Genomic DNA, 26079 nt, shown 5'->3' on the forward strand with positions numbered 1-26079 from the left:
TTGCGATGGGAGGTGCCAGGCACCTCCTTACACATATAAGGAAATAAAAGGACTGCAGTTCTCAGTAGTCACTAGGGAGTGGAAGGCAGAAATCCTTCTAGAGACTCATAGGTCAATTCAGTCATCATTTCAGGAATATGATGAGGGCTATTCTTTAACACTGAAGAATTATTAGACAACTTACAATAAACAGTATTCACTCACAGAATCGATTTGGTACAATATAGTCTTGGTGATAAATTAGCCATTAAAAGCAAATTTTGACTACTTTAATATAAACTGGTGATATGCTAGGTAGCCGATATCAATGCAACTTTCCAGTATCTCACAATTTTAGAAATATTTACTGAGATATTACAGATGAATTTGACACCAATTGTTGAAACACCAGTATGAGTTTGTATAAACATCACACGTCATCAGCATGTAAAGGAGGTTTTGTGGTGTCTGTGAGGACATCAAGTGCATATCAAGTTCGGGAAGTCTATGCTTCATTCAACATCAATGGAATTCTTTAGATAAATTGAGGTTGTGGGCAGTTTTGCCAATTAGTACAAAGACAGAAGTAATTTGAGTACAGCCTGCCCTAAAGACCATAAAACATTTTGTAAGAAGATCTCATTTCAATTGAATATTTATTGGTGGATATTTTGCTTTGGCATCATCATAAAGATGTTAAGGGTGAAATAATTTGAAGTTCAGATAGGACAATGAGTAGATACAACCACCTCAGACTGAAATGTTTGCTTGATGGAACACATGCTTATAAAATTGCAGGAGGAGCAGCATTATATAGGAACTACGTACCAATGGATATATGCATCTAGTGGCCTTCTGTATTAGAGGATTGGTGGTGGTGAGGGGAAGACTGGTCTGAGCCTCTGCTCAGGAGTGGCCTAGGGACCCAAGCGCTCCACTAGTTTTACTGCATGCTTCTTCACAACATGTAAACCAGGCTATGTGTTCCTGCACCAATTAATCTTGATTGCAAGAACACTGTGCCACTTTGAATGGCCAGAACAGTATACCTGCCAGAGCTACTGCTTTGGCCAAGTCATTATGAGGGCCTTACTCAACGCTCTGTTCTTCTGATTAGTAATTTGTTACTTTACTGATTGCAAATCATAAACAATCTGAACCCCTTCCCCCTAATATGTAACTCTTCAATTGCCAGGTATGGTAAAAGTGCAGACTTTTCTTGCGAAATATTGGGGATAACTTGATTAACGTGTTTAATGTTTTAGAAACGCACTAATCTAAGGGATTTTTGTAAGAGGCCCTAATACTGAACACTTAAGATTTTTGTTTTCCTTCAACCACTTTCTGGAACTGCGTAAGACAAGTAGAATACTTTACGCTTATTCATTAAAGCATTTTGAGTGTGGTAAGTAGTAGTCCTGTGGTACTACTTTACAGACTCACAAATGCTGTTAAAAAATCCGCGGGTGGAGCTTTCTGCCTACACCTGCCCGTCTCTTGTGTACGGGGTTACAACCACAAATGGGCATTTCTCAGCACATGGAGATATATATTTTAATGTATGACGTTACTATGCCATCTATTACCCCGCAGTAGGTTACAACACGGACGTTACATCTTCCGTGTTGTTACCATGCATGGCTTTACATCGCAAGTTGTTTCTACAACTTGCGCTGGAAGGCGCGCTGGACTTAGGAATAGTATAAATTACTATTCCTACTCCAGTGAGCGCAACAGCAGGAAATGTGTTGAAACGACTTGCGATGTAATGCTATGCGTGGTAACAACGCGGACGATGTAACGACCGCGTTGTAACCTACGCGCGTGGTATTATCGGCGTTGTAAACGCCGTTTCCCATATATTTATTGTATAAGTGGGATGGAAAAGGAGGAGGGGTTGGAAAATGAAGAATAACTACTATTACTAAATTAGTAGGTAGTGGGAAATCTATGGAGATGTTTAGGAAGGCACATATGAAATAAAATGAAAACAAATTTACGAGGGCACAAATACCAAATGGCGTCAAGGTGCTAGAGGGACTGGAACAACCTAAACTAGGAGCAGGAAACAACCATACGTGATCCAGGGGAAATCGAAGCGCTATGTAGTAGAAATCCTGTTTTTAAGAACCTTTCTAATTCTAGTTATGTGACGTGGAAGAGTGTTCCACAGCTTAGCTGGTGCCACCGAAAAATATCTTCCTCCCCACCTTACCTTCTGAAATTTCTGAACAAAGTTATGCTTGGCAGAATGAAGTGGCCTGCATGGAAGGTACCAGTGGAATTTGGCTCTGATAGCTGGAGGTCCTGAGTAGTACAAGGCTTTATGAGCAATGCATAAGGCTTTAAAATGAATTTGCTTCCTAACTGAAAGCCAGTGCAGCTTAGCAAGCTCCGTAGAGACTGACTGATACTTGGGGATTTCTAGAATGAGCCTTGCTGCTGCATTCTGAGAGGGTTGGAGTATATTCAATGAATATTTAGATAGAGGGCATTGCAATAATCAGTCCTAGAGGAGATCAGTGCCAAAACTGCTGTTTTGCGTGCTGATTGTGGAATGTATGTAAAACCTTTTCTCAATATTCTGACCATATTAAAACTGGATGATATTGTCTGGCTCACCTGTAGATCAAAGGAAAGCAGATGCTCATCCATGACCCCAAGATGTTTTGCAGATTTCATCAGAGCGGGCAGATTACCCAACTCATCTGTCCACCAGTTGCTGTTTTTAAACTGAGGCCAACCTCCAAACCTAATACCCTCGGTTTTATCAGCATTTAACTTTAGGCAATTGTCTCTCATACAGACAGAGATTGCCTTCACACAATTACTGAAATCGACAGCTAATGTGTGCCTATCATCTGCAATCCATGCTATGATTTGCGTCATCATAATAAGAAAACTGCTGAAGACCAAAGGATCGAATTAACTTCGCTAACGGGGAAACATATAAATTGAGCAATGTGGGACTTAGTGAGGAACCTGCAGTACCCCACAAGGAAGAGAAAAGGGTTTAGATTTCAGCAGACCACAGACAACAGCACAGGAATCAATGTATACCATTACTTTATATATGCAAAATATTAATTATTTGTTTGCCAAACACAAAAATCAATTATGTGACACTAAATGGTAATTTGTCAATCATGGGTCCTGATGAGGCCTGTAATTCTAGAAAGACCGAAACGTGTCAACCAAATTAGCCTTTGGAGGAGCCAACAGAAAATTAACTTCCATCATTTTTCATGCTGGAGAAGTGTGCAATTTGACACAAAAAGAAGCTACTTGTTTATTTCCCTTGCTACCTCCAGATGAATTATGGACTTTTTGAAGGACATTTACAACACCATTTATTATTTTCAAAAGTTGTGGTTAGGATAGGCAAGGAATGACCACAGAATGTGACTATGTCCTTTGTGACTATATGTTAATTTATTTGTAAACATTTAGGGGCAGATTTTCAATAACTGGCGCATCCCTGCATATTAGCAGGGATGCGCCAGTTATTTTGCGTGACTAAAAAAAACCCTTGCACCACCATGGATGCGCCACATTTACAATGCGGCGCACCGTGGTGCAGGGATAGACAGATGCGTGACGCATCTGTCGGCGTAAGGGTGACGCAGTGCTGGAGTTGTGTCACAAGCGCAACGCAACTCCAGCACTGCTCAGGGGTGCCCTATACCTAATATGCTGCGTCATTCCTTACGCCTGCTTCAAGCAGGCATAAGGATTTGACGCAGCGGGGACGTAAAAGTGACTCAGTGAAATCTTGTAGATTTCACTGCGTCACTTTTACAGGGCTTCCTTGCAATGAACGCCCACCCTGCATACATTATACCTGACGCAGGGATAATGTAGCGCAGGGCTTTACAACGTGACGCACCTCACTAGATGCGTCACGTTGTAAATATGTTGCATAGTGGCGCACTGTAGTAGCTAAGAGCAATGATGTGTTGTGTCAGCAGAAAATGAAGGGGGCGGGGCACAAACTAAAAACACACTGGAGTCCAGAAACTCCAATTTGCTCCCAAAACATACATATAAGTTCTAAAACATCCACAAAAGAGTATAAAAAATGCTATTTATAAACATTACCCTTACCCCTAAATCTACTACAGTATCACTAGTATTGAAAAAATAAGCTCAAATCTACTCTTTAAAATACTTGGAGTAAGTTGAGTACCATGTATGGCTAATCACTGGCGCTGCAATGTTCTGTCATAGAAATTAAGAGTGGCAGCAAATAATATTAACACCATATGAGATACATAAAAAAATGAAAAATTGTAATTGTTCAAATATGTTTTGTAACAAATTACATTTTTGAAGATATTTTTTTCATGTAAAATCAGTTTAAAACTCATATTGCACCCATGCTTAAAACTCATTCAGCACACCTAACACTTCAAGGGGCGAACGGAATGATCACTCAAGATCATGTCACACCCATCAACAACTGAAAGTCACTGAGGCACCCATTCAGCACTCCAGCCATCCCACCACAGGTGACATCAAGCCTGCAACAGACAGTACTGGCACTTCATCAACAAGCAAGCTGCCTGTGATTCCAGGGGTTGCTTCATTGGTGTGTACTCTTTCTTTTCTGGAAGTACAAGTGACAATCACATCTTCCGACAGTCACCTCCTGCATGCCAGGTGGTGATTAGGTTTTGATTAACTCACAGTGGGGCTGCTTGTTTACCTAAGGAATGCCATATAAAATATAGTCACTCTTAACATAACGCTATAACTATGCACATCCTTGTGATTAACACTGTATCCATGTGTGTATAGCATGTCAGCGGTCTCTACAATGAAAGTACATTTAAAAAAAGCATAACAAGCCTTTGTTACTGATGGACCCTGTCTCCCCAGTTACTCACCCAGTTCTGGTGTCCAACAAAACAGTCTCAACTGAGGTACAACAAAGCTCACACACTTACATGATCCATCTCTGAGTGCACGTTTGACATCTTGAAATCACACTTCTAATGACTTGACCATACATGGGGCATGCTCAAGTACATCCCCAGAAGTTGTCTGTCAGATTGCTGTAGTTTTTTGTGTGTTGCATACCATCACCATGTAATGCCACACTGTCGCCCACTCAGCTCCACTAAGAATGTGTGGAGACCATGCCGTTTTCTATGGTGTTCTACAACAAAAGAAACTACATGTTCTGTCTCCTCCACAGTGAAGTCCTTCTTCCTCTTAAGTGTTGTGGGTAGCATCCTGCAAGCTATGGCATGTTTGAGGGGCTCTGGCAGTCTATAAGATCATGCATTCCTGGAGGAAGAGGGCTAAGCCAATGGTGTGGGCTGTATTTGTTTGTTTGGTTAATATGTGTCAGATGTGTGTGTTTGAACTCAAATTAATAATGTTTCCCATCCTCTGACATTCAGAGCTCTCTGACATACATGAAGACATCTCTGCCACAGGGCACAATTCTCTGGATAAGTGGAAAAGAACACTGTCTAAAGGTGCAACATCTGAATTGGCCATGAAGTTGGCACTAATAATATTCTGGTTGTAATGTAAGTAATAAGATCTCCACCAAGTCATGTAAAGGGAGGAGACTAATACAACCTAATATTAATCTAAGATTCTTGCCAAAAGTTGGTGAATGGCCTGTGGGCAGGGATTTCCACCTAGGTATAAATAAAAATCTATTTTTGTGGACATTTGTGAATAACCCCTATGTGTTGTGTTTGAAGGATAAAACAAGTCACATTTACTATACACTTGTTCTACATTGTTAGGATCTTAGTAGCTGACAGGCCCTGACATAGAATAACGTGTGTTATTGTTTTCCCCAAAAGAATGCAGTTTATTACGTTCTATCAGATGTATTCAAGTGAGTTCAAAGGAGCCTGCAGGCCATGTCTACTTTATAGTTTATGTTAAAAGCCAGAAATGGAATTGCTTTTAAAAAGGTTCTTGATTTAGTGGTATTCGGTGTCAAACCTTGCACACCATTAAACAATTATTATATAAGTCATAATTCAAATTGCAAGCACTGTATTATGAAATATACAATTAGATTGTCCAGCTTTGACAAAATATACTGGCAGGTCATGCTAAAGGTGCTGTACAAATACGAACACTCTTCAGACCGCCAAAATCAATCCAGGTATGCTTGGTAGGATGTAGGTAAATGTGAAAACCTAGGTTGAGTACATTTGAACCCGACCTAGTTCAGGACACTAGTTCCATCTCTGGTAACTGAAGCTGGCCAGGCAGCAGCCCTGCCTCTATGGTACTACCTATGAGCACCCATGCCTTTAAATCTCTGTGCATTTCAGCTAAAAATGGAACCAATGCCACATAAACCCCAATCCTAATAGGTGAGACTTCAGATTGGAGGGTTTACATGGTCCAATACACTAGATAAATCCAAAAAAGCTAAAGGAAGTGGGCACTTCTTTGTATTGTATATGTGCTAATCCTCAAATTCAAACACTGTTCAGTGGTACCAAGGGCTCCCGGAGCCCAGACTGACCAATATTCATAATATTCTCATTCGTGAAATCCCAATACGACCGGGACAAAAATCCTAACCAAAGTGTGGATCAGAGATATCGGCCTCTAGCTGGGTTGGAGTCTATTTCCCTTCTTAAATATTGGTACAATAACAGAAGCTGAGCATGAGGGGGGGGACTTAACATTGCAAAAATGGGTTGAAGAGATTTGTATAAAGAGACGCTGAGAGCTCCAAGTTATATTTAAAAGGACCATTGGAACGCCATCCGGCCCGGGTGGTTTGTTAGCCGATTTATGAGTTGTAGGTAGAACTATTTCCCTCACGCTAAAGTTAACTGTAGAGCCAGACGAACTTGAACATGTATCAAATAAATATTTAAATTCCTCATCATAGCTGTACATTTTCATAAAATGTGAAACCCAGTGAAACTATTTAATATGGCTACTAATAATAGATGAAATTGAATCGTGATTTTTATTATAATTAATGGTCTCCAAGAATATTTTGGGATTTTTCTTCCTTTTTCTCATTTTCAGAGTTCTTTTATATGCTATGGGTAGCCTAGTGACTTTGATCCCACCCCTTGGACTTTTTTCTCTTTTTGTTAATACTTTGTGTAAGTTTCAAAACGTATTCCTTTATACAACCACACAATAAAATAAAAGATCCAATGACCTCACCAGGCCTGCCCTCATCTATCAGACCATGTAAAAAAGACTCAAGTTAAGTTTTATAATCTTTTTTTAAAAAGTGTGTGGTGTTTGCTACGTGCCATACAAGCCTATGAGAGTTTTGTGGGCCATTACCTGATGCTTGTAAAGTGTTCCTTAGAAACTATGGGGCACATTTATCAAGTAGTTGCGTCACCCTTGCTCAAGGGTGACCCAACTACTAAGTAAGGTTTATTAAGCCATGCAAGGACACCTTGCATGACCTTACATGGGTTGATGAATCTAGAGTAACAAAAAGCAGCACAAATCGTGGCGTTGCGTTACTCTGACCCAGGGAGGAGTTCCATGGGTGGAGCGTGGGTGTTCCCAGGCATACACCCATGGATTTTGATGTTTCACAGACTTACCATTACTGGTAGACCGGGATTGTGTCAAAATGCTACGCTACTCATTTTGCAGCACACATAGAAAGACGAAAATGCCTCAGAGGATTGTTTTTGTACAGGAAGGTGTCCTTTCCTGCACAAAAACAATCCTGCTAACAGCGCAGGCACCCTTGCACCGTGGTGCAAGGGTACCTGCATTGGTGCTAGGCAGCCAATTGTGTGCCAGTGCAGAAAAAAGACAGGAATGTACTGTATAATGATAGATGAGGTGCATTCCTGCCCTTCCCCTATCAGGCAACGCAGTGCACCAAGGTGACGCTGTGCTGCGCTATTTTTTATAAATATGTCCCCATATGTGGCAGGCATAGGTAGTAATTAGGGTATTATGGTGCCCGAGTTTTGTATCTAAAATATTACTATTTATGAAAGATCTTTGGAGATTATATGAGAAAAAGACGCAGTAAATAATAGAAGCACATCCACGGCCAAAGTAAGTAGGCAGGCATGACTCTGATGCATTATTATTTGACTCGTGCATTAATTTGATCATAATTTAACAGAGCGTCACACAGCCGTTTTGCTCTATGATCAGTATGCTCATAAACTGCAGGCATACATTGTTTCTCGAAGAGATATATGGGTCAAATGAGCTTCTGCAAACTGATACTGGAGTACTAGTTGTTGCTGATGCTCTGCTTCACACTGTGGTAGGTCTTTGTACCTTTTTGTTGGCCTACTTATTAAAAAAATTATGCAATACAAACAAATCTCCACATATAATTAAGTTGACAACCTTATTCTTATGAAACAAAGTACTCACATAGATAAATAATACAAAAAATCTGGGATTTTCACAGCTAGTGAAGTCATTAGTGTAAAAGTAACTATATAAAGTGGAAAGGTATTATGAAAGTTTTACTATATCGCTTAACATATATTACATTGAAGTCATTTTTGCATTCAGAGTATGCTAAATAAGCCTGGGCAAAGCACTATGCTACGCTCGCGTAGTTTGCGAAGTTTGCGCTACTTCGCACTACGCGAATTGCACGTAGCACAGTGCAAACACGCGTAGCGTAGTGCAGCGGTCATTTTTTGCTTGCTCGCGGCCCTCAACGTCAAGTTGGCGACCGCGAGCAAGCAAAATGACATCCCGGCGAGACTTTTTCCTCGTTTGCGATCAGCAACGTTGCCGATCGCGAGCGTGGAAAATAAACCTCCCAGTGGGATTTTCAACGCGGGGAGGTCAGGTTTCTCGTTGCGAGTGGTCGCGTATGCTCGCGACAGCTCATGATGAGAAATTACCAGTCCGCGTTGAGAAAGCTGCCACTCGAGTAAAAATCTACTCGAGCGGCAGGAAACTACAGCTCGCACTGTGCAAGATGCCGTTTTCAATGATTGCACAGTGCCGGATGCTTGTCCGCACTGTGCAATCATTGAAAACGGCATCTTCCACAGTGCGAACATGGTACTACGCAGTTCGCGAAGTGCTACGCAAAGCTCGCGAACTACGCCCAGGGTTATTACTAAACCAGATAACCCACCCTTGACACTTTAGATAAGTCTTCTTAGTTAATCTTCACAAATTTAACATGACAGAAAAAAAGTAGCAAAATCAGCGAACCAGTGTGGCTGGCTATGGGGGCAACACCATGGACTTGTTTGTTAAAGCCTTTATACATTGGGTACGTTGGTATATGATATTCTACCATGTTCACATTTACACATCAACATACGTATGGGACGGTAGTACTTTACTACCGTGGTACATTTATAATAATTTGAATTTTGTCAACTTGGAATGAGGGCCTTTTATTCTGTATACCAAGCTTACAGGGCCATTATACCATCGTGATAAACCTGGATTGCTTTGCAATATACATGGTCAATATTGCTACTAGATCATGGACCTGATCAACGGATAAGCCCTTTTCACATACTATTAACAGGCACCATTGTTTATTCCCCTATTGTTCTCTTTTTTGAGCCTTGCTTAGTAATTTTATATACATTCATTTAATATCTCCCACTTGAGCGGTTGCAAATTTAGCCATACATACAGTATGTTTCAGCTTTTTGCACGTTCTAGGATGACCGACACAGAATTCCCTGGGTAGGCGTCCCTTTAATCAGGTTGCCTATGACTCACCCATCTGTATCCAATTGACTTCTAGCCCCGCCTCAGCCAGGAACCGGGGGATATTTTAAACGTCCCTACGTAGTTGGACACCACCGACCGGTTCCGGCGATGTGAGGGTAGGTCCACAGTACGGAAACCACTGCAAACAAGGGGAGGCTTAGGAAAGCACGAGCGGTCTCAGCCCGTACTGTCAGTGACACTGGAGGTAATAGGATGGGCTGTGAGACGGTTGATCTAGTACTGTCGGCACGTTATACCCCACGGAGTCAGCTACATGTTGAGCTGGTTATGGACACGGGACACGCTTCTCCCCCGGCCGCTAGGTTCACTCACTAATTTTTGGGTTCTCCTTGGCAGACCCATGGGGGAGAGACATGTCTTCCAGTGTTACTGTGCTCACTTAAATCCTTCCTCGTTGAATTCAACATGCGTGGATAAGTGCCAGATTAGGCAACTACCTTCCCTGTTACCTACCACTGGTATGTCCTGAGCAATAGGGTGGTGTAGACTCCTTTTGATAAATTCAATTATCTGATTTTCCGGCCATTATTCTGTTCTCTAGGACACACCATCATGTGTGTCCTTGATCAGCCGGCAACTGCTGAGGCATAACTCTTTTAAAGACTAGGTGAGTCCTTTTGCCTTCCCCTTCGCCATTTTGTGTTTTTCTGTGAGTCCCGTTTTTATGATATTTGACTATGTGCTCATTTGAACCTTTCCACTTAAGCCATTACTATAGTTTCGTGTTGATGACATTATTACAGTTGAGTGATGTTATTATGCACATCTGTGCACACTATGGGTTATAGATATACAGTTCATGGTGTTGAGAGAGCCTTGTACTGCCATTATGTTTATACGGTACTAACCTACTTGGGCTTGAGTATGATTTTTTTCTCTTTCCAGATTGTCCTCTATACCTGTGGGTAAATGTTTTTCCCGCGGTCTCTTCATGTGATAGGTAGGTGTTTCCACCTGATCACAGTGTGTAGATAGTTTTCACCATGGTCCTGAAGAATTGCCACTGATCCCCCTGACAATTAGTCATGAAACATGTTGACCTCGATAGCAAGAGTAGGGCGCAAACATTTTTGATCCACTATGGTCATATAGTTGCCGTACACTCTCTATTTTTTAATCAGGTAGGGAGCCCAACACGGAAAAGGGTTTCGCACTGGACTTCCTGACCTGTTTTAACCTCTGCACTCACTAGCACATCACATCTACACTTTATAGGTCCCTCACCCCCACGACACCATACGGCATGGAACAAAAGATCTCCGCCAAAGAGCCCCTCATTGGGTGCCCGTTGGGTATTGCAGCGCCGACCCAACGAGGAGCAGGCCCAATGATGAAGCATGACACCCGCTGGCTGGGTGTGTGAGGGCCCTAGTTCCACAGGAAACAATTTTCCTGCAGTATAACATCAGCGGGATTACCTGTATTCGTAGTGGCTCTTGTACATAGCACTTTATTCCCCTTCTGTTCTATGACCCATTTTAGGAACAACGTACCTTCTTTTGTTACAGACTATTTGGGGCACGTACGTTGGACCTGTTAAGCCCTGAGAACTCCCCCCTCTTTTGATATATTACATGTACGGGTAACCCCCGTGGGACAATAGTAGGTTACCAGAGAGGCAAAATTGCTTCTCCTGGCCCATTTTAGTTGTATGTATAAAATGTATACATACTTTTAATAATAATTGTTTTTTTCCAATCTAACAATTGGAATACCAAAACACATAGTAGCAAAATCAGCGAACCGGTGTGGCTGGCTATTGGGGCAACACCATGGACTTGTTTCTTAAAGCCTTTATACATTGGGTACGTTGGTATATGATATTCTGCCATGTTCACATTTACACATCAACATACGTATGGGACGGTAGTACTTTACTACCGTGGTACATTTATAATAATTTGAATTTTGTCAACTTGGAATGAGTGCCTTTTATTCTGTCGGCACGTTATACCCCACGGAGTCAGCTACATGTTGAGCTGGTTATGGACACGGGACACGCTTCTCCCCCGGCCGCTAGGTTCACTCACTAATGTTTGGGTTCTCCTTGGCAGACCCATGAGGGAGAGACATGTCTTCCAGTGTTACTGTGCTCACTTAAATACTTCCTCGTTGAATTCAACATGCGTGGATAAGTGCCAGATTAGACAACTACCTTCCCTGTTACCTACCACTGGTATGTCCTGAGCAATAGGGTGGTGTAGACTCCTTTTGATAAATTCAATTATCTGATTTTCCGGCCATTATTCTGTTCTTTAGGACACTCCATCATGTGTGTCCTTGATCAGCCGGCAACTGCTGAGGCATAACTCTTTTAAAGACTAGGTGAGTCCTTTTGCCTTCCCCTTCGCCATTTTGTGTTTTTCTGTGAGTCCCGTTTTTATGATATTTGACTATGTGCTCATTTGAACCTTTCCACTTAAGCCATTACTATAGTTTTGTGTTGATGACATTATTACAGTTGAGTGATGTTATTATGCACATCTGTGCACACTATGGGTTATAGTTATACAGTTCATGGTGTTGAGAGAGCCTTGTACTGCCATTATGTTTATACGGTACTAACCTACTTGGGTTTGAGTATGATTTTTTTCTCTTTCCAGATTGTCCTCTATACCTGTGGGTAAATGTTTTTGCCGCAGTCTCTTCATGTGATAGGTAGGTGTTTCCACCTGATCACAGTGTGTAGATAGTTTTCACCATGGTCCTGAAGAATTGCCACTGATCCCCCTGACAATTAGGCATGAAACATGTTGACCTCGATAGCAAGAGTAGGGCGCAAACATTTTTGATCCACTGTGGTCATATAGCTGCCATACACTCTCTATTTTTTAATCAGGTAGGGAGCCCAACACGGAAAAGGGTTTCGCACTGGACTTCCTGACCTGTTTTAACCTCTGCACTCACTAGCACATCACATCTACACTTTATAGGTCCCTCACCCCCACGACACCATACGGTATGGAACAAAAGATCTCCGCCAAAGAGCCCCTCATTGGGTGCCCGTTGGGTAATGCTGCGCCGACCCGAGGAGGAGCAGGCCCAATGATGAAGCATGACACCCGCTGGCTGGGTGTGTGAGGGCCCTAGTTCCAAAGGAATCAATTTTCCTGCAGTATAACATCAGCGGGATTACCTGTATTTGTAGTGGCTCTTGTACATAGCACTTTATTCCCCTTCTGTTCTATGACCCATTTTAGGAACAACGTACCTTCTTTTGTTACAGACTATTTGGGGCACGTACGTTGGACCTGTTAAGCCCTGAGAACTCCCCCCTTTTTTGATATAGAAAAAAAGATAGTACAGTGATATAATATAGACCTGTATTTATTATTTAGTGTTTCTTCAGTTTCTCTTCCTTTACAAAGTTTATCTAAAACAGGCACAGCTGACGTCTGTTTCGTCCTATGTGACTGATCTACATAGAGATTTTGCTAGGCTTCAAATCACTGTTAGGTTACACATAAGTTGGAATGAGTTTGTTGTGGCCTCAAGATCAGTCAAAGAACAGTGCAGATGACAAAAGCCTGGTTCACCGCCCTCAAATATTCCTGCCGCCCTGCCAAATGAATTACTCTCATGCCACAGAGTTCCTGTGGTCCTGGTCATAGGGTAGTAAATGTAGTGTGTTTTTACTAATTACATCTTAAAATTATTCAATTTAACACTAGAAAAGTCACCATAAGAAATCACTCAACATGTATTGAGGCTCTTTCACCCTGCACTCCAACACTTATCAACCTTCATTCATGCACCACTCACCCTGTACAGAGAGCACTCACACCATTCTCCCTGTACTCTTACACTGCCCCCACACCTCTTAAAGTACTAACAATCCCATAGGTGAAATCGAATTTATTCATCAGTACTTGTTTATTTAAGTCCACAAATGAGAGCCATTAGCATGAATGACTGGATTATACAGCCAGTAATTCACTGCTATAACATAAAGCCGGTGGTACATCATAAAGGAATTCCATGGTTACGCTCTTGCTGGTTTCTCTGAGAGGCTGTCACAGTAGTTTTGGAAGGCAGGAAGCACAGCTTCTGAATGGAAGGGAGAGAAACTCATAGGGAGTGGTGGGTGTGGATGGCAGGGGGCATGTTATTGGGACAGGGAGGAAAGCTCATGTTATCTATGTCTTTCCCATTATTCAAGGTGATGAATGAAATCATAGACATATTGAGCTTTGCTCTCTTCTATTTGATGTCAGTGGGAACCCCTCTGTAAAAACATCCCCACAATTTTAACACTATATATAGTTAGGTGATATGAACACAGAACAAACAGCCACCAATGTGAATACTGAGCATGTCATGTAGAAAGCCACTATGCAGTGCAAATGTTTGGAAATTAGTTTAAAAATATTCAAATCATTATCATCAATATTTTGCAACAGATGAATGCTGCAGGTGAATGCATCAATACTGGGTGTATCCTGGTTACTGCAGTTATTCCATATTTTTACGTCTGACTAACAAAATGAAGTAGAAACTGCATGCACACATGGTGTAATGGCTTCCGGGCATCGCAAGCTTAATTTGTTGGTGGGTTGTAAATGGTCTTAGAAATAATACTTTTTTTGTCACAGAAATTCACAGTTTTGTTCCAATCAATATGTCTTTCTTCCACCACAGCGAGTGAAAACTATTATGATGGTATTGCAGTACTATCATTACATCGCAGGCAGTACATCAGCAGTCAATAAATATCAGGAGTCTTTACATTGCAGGTAAGTTTTGCTGCAATGTCATCAGGAGTTACTGCATTATGTGGCACATTACAGTAGGTAGAGGTAAGTTATTTAAAACCTATATATATGTATGACTGTATATTTATTTATATAAAAGTATGCATATACATGTAAATATTTATATACCAATGTATATAATAATATACAAGAAAAAGTACAAGTAAGTAAAATTAAAGTAAAATAATTAGCAAAAAATATAATTACATAATATTGTTAGCAGAACAATGAGAAATGTATTTAACAAAGTAAAGAAATATTGTAAAGGGTGGATATGTTCAAACAAGTATAAATATGGATAAATATCTATTCATTGTTTTATGTATGATTGTATATGTATATATACACACACACACATAAATATATCACACACAAAGGTTGCCCCGAGAGAAGCCAAACGCGTTTCAGACAGTTCTCTCTGTCCTTGTCCACTGGCAAAGTCCAAGTAACAGTTGCCATCAGTGGAACTCCTATTTGAAACAACTAAGTCCCGCCGCAGCGGGCGTGTGCTCTACTGCCTCATGGTACTTTGAGTTTCCACAATGTTTATCCCCAGTGGTTGCTGCCGCACTTTTAAAATAAAAATATTGTTTCCCAAGTGGGTCGAGGAAAAATGAAAAACTGCAGCTCCTGCCATTACCAAGTCCTGCAATTGTGAACTCTCCCTTCACGCAGCGTTGCATTTCAAGCACCGCTGAGCTGCACATAAGCAGCGGGGTGGCTTCGCAGCCGGACGAGCCGCTAAATACCACACACAAAGGTTGCCCCAAGAGAAGATGCCTCACACAAGAGAGCTTAGCTTCATATTTAATTGCAGGCTGCAGTGGCAACAGCTTATCACTTCCATCAGGTTTCTATAGCCAAACGTGTTTCAGACAGTTCTCTCTGTCCTTGTTCACTGGCAAAGTCCAAGTAACAGCTGCCATCAGTGGAACTCCTATTTGAAACAACTAAGTCCCGCCCCAGTGGGCGTGTGCTCTACTGCCTCATGGTTCTTTTTTGTTTCCACAACGTTTATCCCCAGTGGTTGCTGCCGTACTTTTAAAATAAAAATATAGTTTCCCAAGTGGGTCGAGGAAAGATGAAAAACTGCAGCTCCTGCCATTACCAAGTCACGCAATCGTGAACTCTCCCTTCACGCGGCATTGCATTTCAAGCGCCGCTGAACCGCACATAAGCAGCGGGGTGTCTTCACGGACGGAAGAACCGCTAAATACCACACACATAAATATATATATATACTTGTCAAACGGCGCCAAAGATATTGGCAAAAGAAAAAAAGATTTTTTAATACAAACAAGGTCCTAACTATCACTACCTATGTATATGTGTATATATATATATATATATATATATATATATATATATATATATATATATTCCCCCACGTTAGCTCCACTTGTCAGGTTCTTAGCGCTCCATACCCGTGCGGTATCCTTACGGTCGAGCCTGACCGTTACGTATTCCACCAATTCCTTCCAAAAAAGGCACTCCGCAAGAAGATTAGTAATGTGAAGTATTTTATTTCATTTTTTTTAGCTCATTGGTGTTTGTGAAAAGCCATAAATCGACGCGTTTCGGTCTTGGCACAAGACCTAGATCACGATAATGCTACGCACCCAATTCCAAACATTTGAATACTTTTTTTGAAAACAGACATCATTTCCTGTCATGTGGTTAGGTAAAGCATTATGGGATTTCTAGTCCTAAAAAGAAAAAGTTCCACTTCTGTGAAACCATTAGTGAAACAAAACATGATGAATTTATATACATGTGTAATTATTAACTAAGAATAACAAATCATAATTTAAAAACATATTTTTCTTTTAGTATTGGTGCATAACATTGAATTTAATGCTTTTTCTGTTTCGCTTTTTTCTTGTTTACATTTTCCCATTATTTTAAGGAGATTTCAAAATTCTTGTATATGTATATAAGTACAAAACCTTTACTTTTTATTCCAAAAAGCATTAAGGTCCCTCTGGTGGGGTATCATTATCGTTCTCATATATATCTCCTTTGTTCATTCAATTCATTTCTTGTATGGGTTTGCACCAATAAGACTGTAATACGAGAAGTCAAAAAAGAAATGAAAAAAAGCAAACCTGTTGCATAAAATTTTAAAGTCATTTCCTTCAGAGGTGACTTTACAATTCCTCACTCTGGTTGAGGCCATTAGGTGTCATTGTCCTAAGTTTAATAATGTACCGTGATTCTTTTTGACGCAGAATCTTTTCTCTATTGCCCCCTCTGATGTTTGGTGGAATTGTTTCAATACCATAAAATTTCAAAAGCTTCCAATTGCTCATGTGGGCTTGTTCCATATGTCTGGCCACGGCATTTGTTTTGTCCTTGTTTGTTGTCGCCCGTGCATGCTCTAATATGCGCTTTTTTAGTTCGCAAGTAGTGCTCCCCACATATTTCAATTTACATGGACATTCAATGACATAGATCATAAATTTACATTTGCATGAGATAAGTTCTTTAATTTGCCAGTTTTTATCGTTGGCTAGTTTGAATTCCTTTGTCGGTTTTGCAATTTCGCACACTTTGCAATTGTGGCATTTGATGAAGCCACTGGTTTTTAACCATTGAGTGCTTTTTTTTCCTCCTTTGTAGTGGCTATGCACTAATCGATCTTTCAAATTTCTGGCGCTACGATAAGTTATCGTCGGATGATTCCCTATGATTTTACTCACAGTTTCATCCATTTGCAAAATCTTCCAATTTTTTCTTAGTATTTTACTTATCTTTTTAGCGTCATTAGAATAATCCATAATCATTCTTATGGGTTCAGGTTTTTCTGATTTTGTCTCTTGTTTGGGTTTTAAACAATCCTCTCTTGATCTTTCATCCGCTCTTTTCCAACATTTTCTGATCATGGTTTTGTTATATTTTCTTTGTTCAAATCTTTTTGCCGTTGCTTCACTCTGATTCTTCCATTCCTCTTCTTCTGTACAAATACTACGGATTCTTAGGAATTCCCCATAGGGTATACTTGCAATGAGAGAGGGTTGATGAAAACTTGTTGCTTTCAATGTAGCATTTGTAGCTGTGATTTTCCGATGCAGTGTTGTTTCAATCTGGCCATTTTTGATTTAAATTTCCGTGTCCAGAAAGATTACCTTCTCATTGCTTATCTCATAGGTGAATTTGAGTTTTGTCATACTGGAATTTAGAATCTGAAAATATTCCATGAATTCTGCTTTGGTACCATCCCAAATTATTAGTAGATCATCTATGAAGCGGCTCCACATTATTATTTTGTTTACGTAATGATCATGTTGTGGATGCCAGGCTACTTCTTTCTCCCACCAGCCCATCACTAAGCAGGCGTAAGTTGGGCTGAAGGAAAAACCCATGGCCGTACCCATGTTTTGGCGGTAGATTTCTTCCCCAAAGACAAAGATGTTTTGCGTGAGGCAAATTGATATCAATTCTAGCACCATCTTGTTGTGATCACTGTAATCAGTAGCGGTGCGTGGAGGGAGTTCGGTGGGGCAGAGAGGCGGGGCGGGGGTATGTAAATAAATAAAACAAATTTCGTTGCGCGCGCTGCATCGCATTTTGCGATGCAGCTCGCGCAAAGGAATTCGTTTTATTTCTTTAAATGTGTACTTACCTCCGTTCATCAATATTCCGGTGTTTACATTTCCCCACCCTGCCTCTCCCCCGCCCCGCCTCTCTGCCCACCGAACTCCCTCCACGGACCGCTACTGACTGTAATGTATATTTCTTTCCTTTAGAAATGATTCACACGCCTTTATGCCCATTCCATTTTCAATGTTGGTATATAGGGCTATGACATCCATTGTGATGAGATGATAGCTTTCTTGCCAGGGTGTGTTTTGCAAATTTCTCAACAAATGTGTTGTGTCCTTTATGTATGAGTTTAACTTACATACGTATGGTGCTAGAAAGAAATCAATATACTTTGCTATGGGCTCCAGCAAGGAACCTTTTGTAGATAAGATTGGTCTTCCCGGTGGTCTTTTGGGATCTTTGTGTAATTTAGGAAGGAAATAGAGTGTTGCTGTTATGGGAAATTGAACTGTGAGGTACTTTACTTCATCCTCATCTATTAAGTTGTATCTGGCCCATGTTGAAAGTTTTTTGTCCAAGTGTCTTTTTATGTCTGCCGTTGGATTAGATTTCAATTTTTCATAATATTCAACATCTTACAGCTGACGATGTGCTTCTATTACATAGGCGCTGCGATCCCAAATCCCTATATCGCCTCCTTTGTCTGCAATTTTTATTTCAATTTGATTATTCTCTGTGAGGCATGTGAGTGCTTCCCTTTCTGCTTTTGTCAAATTATCCACATATTTTGTTGTTTTAATTTTGTATATATCCTGTACAACTGCTTCCTGAAATATATCGACCTCGTTCCCTGGTGTCAATTGGGGATAGTATTTCGATTTAGGTTTTTTCTCACTCAAGCCTGCTCCCATTTGGGTGCAAGCTGTTTGTAGGGAAATGTTTTCATCCTCATTCTCAATATTTAGGTTTAATAGGGTCACAAAACTTTCAGAATCCTTTGCTTTCAGAGTAGATACTGGTTTTAACATTGTTTTTTCCTTATTCCATGTGTTTTGATTTTCTTGAAAGATTTTCGCCAATTTGATTTTTCTGACGTATTTGTAGAAATCAATTCTAAGTTGCGCAATATCTATCTGTTGTGTCGGCCAGAAATTTATTCCGCGTTTTAAAAATGAAATTTCAGCATCCATAATTTTTCTTTTTGATAGGTTGATTACTTGTAATTCATCCATTGGATTTAATGGTTCTTCTTCTGTCGCATACTTCTCGTCTGGGCCCCTATCTTTTCTGTTGTTTCGTTTAGTTCTCTTGCTTCTTCTCTTTGATTTCTCGGTCTCCAAGTGAGTCCTCTTCCCCTGCCTCTGTAACTCTGTTGACTTGTTCGATTTTCAGAAAACATTTTCAGGCGACAACAAACAAGGACAAAACAAATGCCGTGGCCAGACATATGGAACAAGCCCACATGAGCAATTGGAAGCTTTTGAAATTTTATGGTATTGAAACAATTCCACCAAACATCAGAGGGGGCAATAGAGAAAAGATTCTGCGTCAAAAAGAATCACGGTACATTATTAAACTTAGGACAATGACACCTAATGGCCTCAACCAAAGTGAGGAATTGTACAGTCACCTCTGAAGGAAATGACTTTAAAATTTAATGAAACAGGGTTGCTTTTTTTCATTTCTTTTTTGACTTCTCGTATTACAGTCTTATTGGTGTAAACTCATACAAGAAATGAATTAAATGAACAAAGGAGATATATATGAGAATAATAATGATACCCCACCAGAGGGACCTTAATGCTTTTTGGAATAAAAAGTAAAGGCTTTGTTCATATATACATATACAAGAATTTTGAAATCTCCTTAAAATAATGGGAAAATGTAAACAAGAAAAAAGCGAAACAGAAAAAGCATTAAATTCAATGTTATGCACCAATACTAAAAGAAAAATATGTTTTTAAATTATGATTTGTTATTCTTAGTTAATAATTACACATGTATATAAACTCATCACGTTTTGTTTCACTAATGGTTTCACAGAAGTGGAACTTTTTCTTTTTAGGACTACAAAGCCCATAATGCTTTACCTAACCACATGACATGAAATGATGTCTGTTTTCAAAAAAAGTATTCAAATGTTGGGAATTGGGTGAGTAGCATTATCGTGATCAAGGTCTTGTGCCAAGACCGAAACGCGTCGATTTATGGATTTTCACAAACAACAATGAGCTAAAAAAATGAAATAAAATACCTCACATTACAAATCTTCTTGCGGAGTGCGACCCTGTGCTTTTTTTGGAAGGAACTGGTGGAATATATATATATATTTTTTCACTGATAAAAAAACAAAGGGGTTACAGAGCCGTTATAGTGAGGAAATAGAATTTTAAAAAACCCTAGAAATTTACTGAAAAAAACAAAGGTTACAGGAATGTTATAGTTAGGCTGACATTTCACTTGTACAAAACCAGAGAAATTTAGCAGTATAACTCGTGCCCCGCAATGCACTGCTTATGATCTCACATATTACATCACTCATGGCATGGTCAGTGACACCATTGATGACATCACTGATGACATCTCAAATGACATCACGAATGACATCATCCACAGAATCTCTGACACACCCACTCACACCCCATGTAACCTTTCATACACCCACTCCAACTTCCACACTACCATTCTCAAAACCATTGACACACTCATACCAGTACTTACATACCTCAAATTAGCCACTAAACATCTGGGGTGGGACAAGAAACTAATGCCATGAACCCTCCTTTTAGACAGAAGTATACTGGTAGAAGTGGGGAAACTCACTGGATTTATGAAAGGGGGAAAACTGGAAACAGCACTCTGGGAGACATTTGGAATGGGGGTTCCAATCCCATGGGAAACACTAGGGACTAAATATGAATGATCAAACACAGATGCCTTCAGATACTGGCAGGTCAGACATGCACTGCAAACACACAGATTAAGGTACAGAGATAGACAAGCCCTCCCCGGTAGAGGACAGTGTGCTCTCAGAGCCTCTATGGAAACATGCCATCTCATTAACATTTAGAAAAATGATGAATGGATGAATGGATGGAAAAGGAAGAGCAGGAGGTGTCCCTGAGGTCCCAGTGAGAAGTCTAGATTCTGTTTAGTGCAATTATGCATACTGCATAGATCCCACTACAGCAGAATCACACTTTTCCAAATGGCATAAATCATCTCAGAAAGAGGATGCAGTCAGAGAGGTACACTCCCACATTGGGAACCTTGTGGGTGGGTGTTTGAGCATGCTTGGGCCAGGTCACAGGACTACAGGTATCAGACTTGGATAAGGTAGCCCTATTGAGTGTCCGGAATTGTTAATCATCGTGGGATTACTGGTTGGAAAAGGAAATATCACTTGTCAGTGAGGTGCACCCTGCCCACCAGAACTGGGAAAGTGGAATAAATACATGGACTGCTCAAAAATGGCTGAAAGACAAGTTTATGAATGGGGAGGTTGCCCTAATAAATGGACTAAAATAACGAAAAATTGGCAGGCTTGCAGAGTACTGTGAGCAATAATGCAGTCTCACTAGGAAGCGGTTTGGGGGAGGGGGTTCAGCCTGAAAACCCTCACGTTTGTGATATGTCACTAATGTAACCAAGTGTACCTGGAGAATGAATACTGGGCACTTAAGAAATCCTGCTGTTATGTGACATTGGCCATGTGCTTAAGACAAAATGTTATAAAATGTTCTTTTTTAAAACATGGCTGTTGATTTTCAGTAGTATTTTTTTTCTTAAAACATCACAAAATTAGTGATATTTTTACCTAACTAGAACATCACTTTAACCTTTAGTATTTGCAGTGACTATCAAGTGTTTTTTAACATAAAATGAAATATTATTTTGTGATTTAGTATTAATGTAAATTTTAACTGTAAGATTACAATTGAATTGTATAATTGTAAAATATAATATAGGATGTGTAGACTACTTTTTTTCTCTTTATTACGATGTCGTGGCACATCCATGAGACTCAGCACGGGCCCATGTGAACTCCTGCAGGAGTCCAGAGGGAGCAACTCGCAAGCATCAAGCGGTGAAGCTGACTATTGACTCCAGTGGCATAAGGGAGCAGCCTGTCCGCAAACACCAATGTAGAACGCTGCGCATAGTAGGGTTTGGTGGAAGACTGGCGTGTCATAAACACCTTCGTGCAGAGTGAAGGCTGTGTGTAATAGAGTCAAGTGAGGGATTGGCCTCTCCACAAATACCTCTGTATAGGGCAACTGCTGAGTATAGTTTAGTGAAGGACTGGCTTGTCTGCAAAGAATTATGTACAGAGCAAAGGCTGTGAGTAGTACGGTTTGGTGATGTACTGGCCTATCAGCAAAGACCTCCGTAGAGGTTAAGGGCTGTGAGAGTGTAGGGTTCTTTGAGTGGGCTCTGTGCAGATCAGGCTGTACCTTGTAGGGTTTGGTGGGGGACTAGCCTGCCTGCAAACACAACTGTACAAGGTGAAGGCTCTATATAACAGGGTTTGATGAGGGACTGGCCTCTCTGCAATGACCTCTGTACCGGGAGAAATCTGTGCAAGTAGGGTTCGATGAGGCACTGGCCTCTCCACAAAGACTGCGGTACAGGTTGAAGGCTGTGTATAGTAGAGTTTGGTGATGGATTAGCCTGTCCACAAAAACCTTGAACATAGAAATGGCTCAACATAGCAGGGTATAGTGAGGGACTGACCTGTCCACAAAGACCTCTGTACAAGGTAATCGTTGTGCTTTTTCGTGATTGTTTTGAATTATACTCCAAGTTTTATAGTTTGGATTAATTACATTATGGTTTCAGATCTCCGAGTATGCCATCAAGTTGTTTACTATGTAACTATTGTACACACTTGCCATACAAACAACTTGTAGCAGTTTACCAGATCTTTTTCCATTGGTTATATTTAATACATGTAATTGAGATATGGTTTAATTGTTGAGATTACCTTTACAGATGCATCTTGTGATCAAGATTTATACTGTTCATTTGTTTTCTGACAACCAATGTGCTAAGTATTGCATAGGTATGGTTAAATAAGAAATAGTGTGCTTCTTTCCCTTTATAACCTTACAACATCTTTTTTAACTGGGTGTTCTTAACTGGGATTGTATACTCTGATGCAACCTCATGTGATGCTTTTGCCACACTTTCTTGACTTTATCTATTACACATTTGTGAGGTTTTTGGTCTGTTTACGTGTATCATAAACTTTTTTTCTGTGAGCTTTGCACATAAGTAGCAGTAACCATGAATATGATAGAGGTAGTGAAGTATTTACTGTGGATTTAGCATCTTGGGGAAGCTAACTTGCGCTTTTTTCTTTATTTATGTTCCCATATTTAACAGATCAATAAATCATCATGGTATTGTAGTTTTAATTTTTGCCACTTTGTCTCTCTCCGTATGTAGCGTGCTTGATGCACCTTCTACGAGTCTTGGCTTTTCTAAACATATGATGAACAGTGTCTCCTTGTTTCGTCCTTGTTTCCTCCTCTAAGTAGCATGTCTAACACATTTGCTAAGATGATATGTTTAGCTGAACAATTGATGATCTTTTTTATCCAACTAATCAGTACCTTTTTATTAGTTAATATGTTACAATCTTTTCTTTTCTTTCTTTCTTTCCCCATCCTGTACTGTTAAATCTAGCGATTCTACTTCGCTTTTTAAAACCACATCAGTAGTGATGCATTCTTTCGGCCCTGATATAGCGACATGTTGTCATGAAACATGTGTTAGCCTATGAAGTCTACTTTGGAATCTACTTGATTCTTGATCAAAGAATAAACATCCTATGTTGTGAAATCCTTAATCGTCCGACTATAGAGTATCATTCTTTGAATTTAAAGACCTCAAACCACAGTATTTTTTTTAAACTGTGCATTGTAGGGTTTATTGAGGGACTGGACTGTCCGCAAACACCTCTCTACAGGGCTAAAGCTGTGCATAGTAGGGTTGGGTGAGGGACTTTCCTGTCCACAAAGACTTCTGTACAGGGTGAAGTCTGTCTGTAGTACCTCTTTACAAGGTTAACATTCTGTGTAGTAGTATTTTTCTGAGGAACTAGTTCGTTCGCAAAGACCTCTGTACAGGGCAAAGGCTGTGCAAAGTAAGGGTTGATGAGGAACTGACCTGTCCACATAGTCCTCTGTACAGGGTAAGGGCTAAGCTTAATAGGGTTGTGTGAGGGACCGGCTTGTCTGCACAGACCTCTGTGCAGGGCTAAGACTATACCCAGTGGGGTTTGGTGAAGGGCTGTCTTTTCATAAAAGCCTCTGTACAGAGGAAACACTGTGTGTAGTAGGGTTTGGTGAGGGACTGGAGCGTCCACAAACACCTCTGTACAAGGTAAATGGTGTGCATAGTAGGGTTTCCTGAAAGACTGGCCTATTCGTGAATGCCTCAAGACAGGGTAAAGGCTATACATTGAAGGGTTTGGTGAGGCTTTGGACTGTTCAGAAAGACCTCTCTACAACGTAAACACTCTGCGTTATAAGGTTTGGCAAGGGAAAGTCCTCTGTGCAGGATAAAGGCTGTATATAGTAGAGTTTGGTGAGGGACCGGACTATCCACAAAGACCTCTATACACGGCGAAGGATGTGCTTAGTAGGGTTTAGTAGAGGACTGCCCTGTCCACAAACAACTCTAATAGGGCAAGGGCTGTGCATGGTAAGATCCAGCGAGCGACTGCCTTGTCCACAAAACCTCTGTACAGCTCAAAGGCTTTGCATAGTAGGGCATGGTGAGGGACTGGCCTCTCTGCAAAGACCTCTGTACAGGGTGAAGGATATACATAGTGAATCCATGCCCTCATAAAGGGATTGTATCTATTTCTGCCAGCAAGGGCTGGAAGCTCCTGTGACAGTCCCACAGAATCATCGAATGGAGGAAAAAGATAGTTAATAAAATTTGGCCCGGGGGGGTCCCGCTATGACTACCCCACAAGTTCTGGGGTGTTCGGGTAACCCTACCCTGCCCCATTCTATATGATGTATGCAGCAAGCATAGGATACAGGGGCTAAGTCACCCTGTCCTAAGATAGCAGCCGCAATATTTCTGAAACTGTTGCGTCCAGCAAATCACAGCACAAGCTCCTGCTGAACTACTGAACAGGTTTCCACTAAACCACAAAAAGCATGCTTTCTGCTTAAAGATCTATCTTTCTGACAATTTTGTGGTAATTCTGTTCAACCATTTTGGCTATAGTGCCTTCTTAAATTCCCTATGGAAATTTTATAGGGAAAACATGTTTTGCGCTCCCTTCCCTTTCTCAGACCTAGCTTGGTGGATCATCTTTTTCCAAGCAGGAGACTGAGGTGGATGAACTTTTTTGGGGAAAGTTTTGTGAAGAGTCATCAAAAAGTGCCAAACGTATTAATGAAAAAAAAAATGATCTTCCCATGGAAAGTCTGACTTAACTATAACTACACAAAGGCGACCGCTACTGTGCAATATGGAAATCATTATAAACTTACATATTCCAAATGTAGTGGCCATGAAATAATATCTCCCGACATAATACCTATTAGCTATATTGGGGCACATAAACCTAATTACTCATTGGCAAGGACTTATTTCATCAATATTTTCAAACCTTATGTTTTGGATAGAAAATGGATAACTCACCGTAAGCTGTCTGAGAATGATTCCACACCACATTTTGACAAGCAGTAGCCACCTCCTGCAAATGCCAGTCTCCCCATGACGCTTGCCACATTGATTATTCGCCCTCTGGCTCGCTTCACAAGTGGAAGAAATTTTAAAGTAACATCAATCAGTCCAATAAGGTTCACGTCCAAGACTTTGTGAAAGTCTCCCATATCCAGCCAGTCTGTGGGCCCAATTGGAGTTGCTCTGCCAGCATTGTTAACCAAGCCAAACAGCCCTGTAAATGAGCATCACCAAATTTGTTAGTAACATGCAATGCACCCGTTCTTTAAACATCTGTCCCGATTAGTGACACGAGAAAAACAAAAATTATAGATAATATATGTATGTATATAGATATATATATATATATATATGTATATATATATATATACATATATATAGCTTATTTATAAAC

General features: G+C 40.5%; 1 protein-coding gene across 1 annotated transcript in view; it reads right to left on the reverse strand.

Moving 5' to 3' along the window:
• Positions 1–26079, reverse strand: part of LOC146861227 (retinol dehydrogenase 7-like) — a 269548-nt gene that overhangs the window by 19821 nt on the left and 223648 nt on the right. Inside the window, exon 5 of the mRNA XM_085645361.1 lies at positions 25641–25899. Within this exon, the coding sequence (XP_085501487.1) occupies positions 25641–25899 (259 nt within the window). The remainder of the gene's footprint in view (positions 1–25640; positions 25900–26079) is intronic.

Source organism: Triturus cristatus, chromosome 3_1 (genome assembly GCF_964204655.1).
Source record: "Triturus cristatus chromosome 3_1, aTriCri1.1, whole genome shotgun sequence".
NCBI lineage: Eukaryota > Metazoa > Chordata > Amphibia > Caudata > Salamandridae > Triturus > Triturus cristatus.